A 6,000-nucleotide genomic window follows, 5' to 3' on the forward strand; every position below is an offset into this window, starting at 1 on the left:
TTATAAATAGTACATTTAGAATTTTAATTAAATATGTCAAAATAACATAAAATATTAAATTTTTTATTTTTTTAGTAATAAAATTAATTTTATACTGGAAAATTAAATTTGAAAAATATTTTTATTAAAACATCTAATTTCACTATTTAAAAAAAATAAAATAAATGTTAGCATGTTTGAGTGCATTATGTTTCAAGGAAATGGAATTAAGGAAGAAGTTGAAAAAGGGATATATTCAAATTAAAGCCCAAAAAAGGGAAAATGGGAGGAAAAAGTGAGAGAGAAAAGGAGGGACAAGTGGGAAATAGGGTAGAGCCACTTTCAATAACACTTTTTGGATTGTGTAAACTTCCACTTTGTGGACCACCTTGGATGATAATTTTTAGCCGTGTGGACCTAGTTTCAACAACATTCTTTCAATCTTGTGAACTCCATTTTTTGGACCCACCTTAGACAACTTTTTTCAGTCATGTGGACTCCAATTTCAAGTTTCAATAACACTTTTTCAGTCATATGGCTCATTGACACGCATCAACTCCACACTTATCTCATAAGTGTACTTGGTTTTTGGAAATGTTTTTGCTAGTGATAGTTCAATTTGAACCAAATCAGTATAATGTATAATTTAATATGGTTAATACAAGCATAATTCAATCTTATTTTTCTAAATTTAAATTAAGCTCGAGTTAATCAATTTAGCATTAGAAGACTAGGTTAATAAGTGAATTAAATTTGAGTAGAATAAAATCATGTATGATATAATAAATAAATAAATTTCTTTAATGAATTCAAAGATAGTATAAAATAAATATGGATATAAATTATAAATATTATAAAAGTATTAAATCAAGTTTATGTTAGGCTAGCTTAGATCATTCAAATCTTGACTTAAATTAAACTTGAATTAAATTCGGAGAGAAAAATTTGAACTTAAGCCTAATTCATATACTAAAAATGATTGGTTGATCCTACTTTAAAATTGGATTGAATTCAATTTAGGTTATACTAATCCGTCCAAATTGTAACCTTATCACATATCAATATGGTGAAAATAATAAAAGAAAAATTATAGTGGTGCAAACACCTTTTTTCTTACCAGAATTAATTATCACCATAGCATAATGTAATATAATTATTTTTATAGAATTTAAAATATTTATTTTAGATTTTCATTTCAGTTAATATCTAAACCCTATTTTCTAAAAACTGTGATAAAAACAAAAATAATGTTATTCCACAACTTTTGCAACTCGCCTTTTAACTTCATATATAATTTTATGTAACAATTATATATCTTCTTCAAAGTATTGACACATTAATATGAAAAATTAGAAAAAAAATAATTTATTTACAATAAATACTTTGGGGCTAAGCAACTAAGTAAGGCAATCTAACATCCTATTGGTGAATTTTCATTGAGATTAAATGCTAAGAAAAGGAAATGGATTGTTGGTAGGTGGACCTAGCTTAGACTATGCTTGTTATATAAGAGTTATATTATACATAGAAATTTTTTTATACTATATATGCTTGTACAATTGAATTGAAAAGAATCCATTTTTCACTTACATAACATAACCTCAAAAAAAAAAAAAAAAAAAAAAAAAAAAAAAAAAAAAAAAAAAAAAAAAAAAAAGAAAAAAGGCAACAACAACAACTAAAGGAAAATGGAGAAAAAAGTGAAAGAAAATGGAAAATGCCAGTGGGAAATGAAGGTTCCCAAGTGGACTCAGTTTGGACAACTCTTTTCGATCGTGTGATCCCCTTAGCCTTTTTAATCATGTGGACCCTATTTTAAATATCAATTTTTAACAATGTGAACCCTACTTTCAACTTTTCCTTTCATATGTGCAGACACCACGTTCAACCTTCATTTCCATCTATGTGGACCCCACATTCTAATAGAAAAAAAATGATATTATTCCACAATTTTAATTTGAAACTTGCCTTAAATTTAGTGATAAATTCATGTAAAAAATCTAACATCCTAATAGTAAGTTAGGTGGTCCTAGTGTTCAAATTAAATGAGGTGCTTCTTCTTATGGGAAATACATCCATTTATTGAGATAGTGACCCTCTTCTCTTTTCCTTTTTAAAATTGTGAAGGTAATGAAACTTGGGTGATGAGTCACAATTGAAAGATGGGAGAAACATCCCTAGTACAAAGTGGGTCAAACATGGAACTTGTATATGAAGCCTCTATCCTCTTTCATTCCTACTTCCAGCTTAGCTAGTCTTTATAAATAAATTTTTAAATTTATATTTTCATGATATAGTCAAGCTTCCATGACCATTTCTATGGAGCTTTTGTTTGAAGAAGAATCCAAACATTCGTGAATGACCAACTTAGGAGATGATTTAACGACTCATTCGATCAATGAACCAAACTTACCTTTTTATTTACAAATTTATGTAAAACATCTCTCCTCCTAGAATTGACAGTAATTTGATAAGTTACAACAACAAAAAAAAGAAGAAAAAGAACTTACTATTAAATGCTTTGGAGCTAAGCAACATGTATTGGATTCCTTTTTCTTTTTGACTTTTTTGCCATTCCTAAGTTTCTGACGTGTCTCCCTGTGGTTTCCTTTTTCTTTTTGGGTTTGCAACCTTGCTCTTGTCTTCTTTTGTTTATTTTTGCCTTGATTTAGTTTGGACTTCAGCCACACCTACCATCTTGAAGTTACGATTCCCTGGATTGATCATTCAAGTTACCCGTCTTCAAACCATTCTTCTTCCAAATTGCAAATGGCTTCTTCTTCAACCAGTCTCTCCGTAGCTTCTTCCTCTTCCACCCATCCATGGAAGTATGAAGTCTTCCTTAGTTTCAGAGGAGAAGACACCCGCAAAAGCTTTACTGATCATCTTCATGAGGCGCTTTGTCGATATGGAATCAACACTTTCATAGATGACCAACTCCGGAGAGGCGAACAAATATCTTCAGCACTCCTACAGGCAATTGAAGAATCAAGGCTTTCCATCATCATTTTCTCAGAACACTATGCTTCTTCAAGTTGGTGTTTGGATGAACTTACAAAGATTCTTGAATGTGTCAAAGTTGGGGGACATACAGCTTTTCCGGTTTTCTATAATGTGGATCCCTCTCATGTAAGAAAACAAACAGGCAGTTATGGAGTCGCATTTACAAAGCATGAACAAGTTTACAGGGACAACATGGAGAAAGTGCTCAAGTGGAGAGAAGCTCTGACTGTGGCATCAGGACTTTCTGGATGGGATTCACGAGATAGGTAATTCTTCTAACTGGATTTCTTTTGTTTTCTATTTGGGTGTTGCTTTTTTATTCTTCTTTTTCTTTTTCTAAGCTGGATCTACTTAAATTTCTTTCTGGGAATTGAAGTATGTAGTAATCCAACTTTTCCTGTTGGTTTATCAAAGAGAAAAATGATAAGGCGAGGATGAGGTTTGGTTCTCCTTGATCTCAAAAATCACAAGAAGCATAGGGTTGTTTTTCTCTTGGGATTAATGCTTGAACACTTCCTCAAACCCCATTGGATCAGTGGTTTTTCAACCTTTCCGAAGGCCCACTGGGATACCCGACCCGGCCCATTAATTAATTGGATCACCATATATGTTTTTTTTATCAGCTTTGAAAATCAATCCTGGTGGCGTCAAAATGCACCCAATAGCTTTTCTAGTGTTCCTAACACAAGTTCTAAGATGTTCTCTATGCAGACTGCTCAATTGGGAGTGGGTCAGACTGAATAATAGTATCTTGGATTATATAATTTCACAATACATTATTCCTAGCTTCATGTCTCTTCTTTTATTGGATACTATGTGCATATTATTCCTAGCTTCATGTCTCTTCTTTCATTGGATACCATGTGTTGCCATCCTAATAGCATGATAGCAGTCAATTTTAGCTTCGTCTTGTTGAGTTATATATATTTTGTTTGCCTCTTCTTTCTTTTTTCTTTTTTATCTTTTTTTCAGTCGCAACCAAGAACAAATCTAAGCACTTCTATATTTATCTATTTTTCTTGGTCCCCTAATGACCTTAAAAAAAATGACCATACGATTGTTCTCAATTTGAATTTTACAGACATGAATCCGAGATTATTAAGAAAATTGTATCCAAGATCTTGAATGAATTGGTGGATGCATCCTCAAGCAACATGGAGAATCTAGTTGGAATGGATTCTCGTATACAAGACTTGGTTTCATTATTATGTATTGGGTCAGATGATGTTCGGATGGTAGGAATTTGGGGTGTGGCTGGCATAGGTAAGACTGCCATTGCTAAAGTTGTTTATCAGAAAATTTGCACTCAATTTGAAGGTTGTTGCTTTCTTTCAAATGTTAGTGAAAAAACACAAAAAAGTGATCTAGCCAATATACAAATGGAACTCCTTTCACAAATTTTGTGGGAAGGAAATCTAAATACAAGAATTTTCAATAGAGGAATCAATTTTATAAAAAAGGCACTCCACTCCATGAAGGCCCTTATTGTTCTTGATGATGTGAATCACCGACAACAATTGGAGGCATTAGCAGGAAATCATAATTGGTTTGGTCGAGGAAGTCGAATTATCATAACAACCAGAGAAAGACGTTTGCTAATTGAGAAAGAAGTGGATGCAACATATGAAGCTAAGGAATTAGATGAGGATGAAGCTCTTATGCTCTTTCGTCAGCATGCCTTTAAACATAAGCCTCCTATAGAAGATTTTGTTCAACTATGTGACCGTGCCCTAAATTATACAAAAGGCATTCCCTTAGCCCTTAAAATCTTGGGTTGTTTTCTATACAATAGAAGCAAAAAAGAATGGGAAAGTGAATTGGAAAGACTCAAAAGAATTCCAAACAAAGAGGTTCAAGATGTGCTTAGATATAGTTTTGATGGATTAGATGATAATCAAAAGGAGTAAGAGTTTGATCAATTCTAGCTTCATCTTGTTGAGTTAATTTTTGTACTCAACCATTTTTTTTTTTAGTTTGCTTGCACAAATATGGGAAGGAAACTATGTATGCTTTATATTTGTTGTTTTTCTTTATGGATTATAAAGTTCATCAAAGTAGATTTGTTCTAGCCCTTTTTGTCCTCTTTTTCTTTGACAGTCTTTACCAAAGTTGAAGTTCATCAACCTTAGCCACTCTCAACATCTAATAAAAACTCCAAACTTCTTTGGAGCTCCAAAGCTTAAGAGAATAATTCTTGAAGGTTGTGCAAGTTTGGTTAAGGTTCACCCATCCATTAGAGATCTTAAGAAGCTTAAGGCCTTGGGCGGTGTTTTTGAAAACTTGTTTTTAAAATAAAGAACAAAAAACAATTTTTTAAAAACAAGAGTGTTTGACAAGATGTTTAAAAAAAAATCGTTTGGATGAAAGAATTGGTATTGTTTTTTAAAAACATTGTCTTATTTTTAATTTATAAAAATTTTATAAATTTAATTTATAGTAATATGAAATCAAATTCAAGTTAAATCTTATTAAAAAAAAATTACAATTATGTATTCATTAAAGATAAATATTTTTTTCATTATGAAACAATTTTTTTTTATTCTAGTGAAACAAAAATTACTATAAGATAAAAATAATTTTAATATTCATTTTTAATACAAGTCAAATACATACTTCAATTGTTTTTTTTTCTATTGACAAAATAAATAAATATTGAATTAAAAGTAGCTAGCAAAAAAGTAAGCAAAAAAAGCATAAAGATGCAAAAAAAAGTAGTTCAAGTGAATTACAATAGTTGCATAATTTTTCTTACTCCTAAACATTAATAAAATTATTTAGCTATAAATTTTTACAAATTATTAACATAAGCATTCCACATTTGTTGAAAAATATGATTTCGATAAGCTACCATAGCTGCTACTTCATTGAACAAATTCATTGTATGACTTGTTTCACCCGTAGTAGTGTCTTCCTTATCTCCAACTTCAAAATCTTTTTCTTCCCATTATCTAAACATTATATCTTGTTGAGTCCACATACGAATGAAATTATGAATATTACAATAAGTTATAACTATTA

General features: G+C 30.7%; 1 protein-coding gene across 1 annotated transcript; it reads left to right on the forward strand.

Moving 5' to 3' along the window:
- The first annotated feature begins 2,601 nt into the window (after nt 1–2,601).
- LOC100241137 (disease resistance protein RUN1) lies at nt 2,602–5,050 on the forward strand. Its single transcript, XM_003633334.4, has 2 exons — nt 2,602–3,248; nt 4,064–5,050. Exons 1-2 carry the CDS (start codon nt 2,749–2,751, stop codon nt 4,887–4,889), a joined length of 1,326 nt encoding a protein of 441 aa, XP_003633382.1. The 5' UTR covers nt 2,602–2,748; the 3' UTR covers nt 4,890–5,050.
- The last annotated feature ends 950 nt before the right edge of the window (nt 5,051–6,000 follow it).

Source organism: Vitis vinifera, chromosome 12 (genome assembly GCF_030704535.1).
Source record: "Vitis vinifera cultivar Pinot Noir 40024 chromosome 12, ASM3070453v1".
NCBI lineage: Eukaryota > Viridiplantae > Streptophyta > Magnoliopsida > Vitales > Vitaceae > Vitis > Vitis vinifera.

Coding starts and splice junctions, on each gene's coding strand:
- LOC100241137 (XM_003633334.4), top strand. CDS start 2,749: ATGGCTTCTTCTTCAACCAGTCTCTCCGTAGCTTCTTCCTCTTCCACC. Junction 3,249..4,063: donor GGATGGGATTCACGAGATAG/GTAATTCTTCTA, acceptor TGAATTTTACAG/ACATGAATCCGAGATTATTA.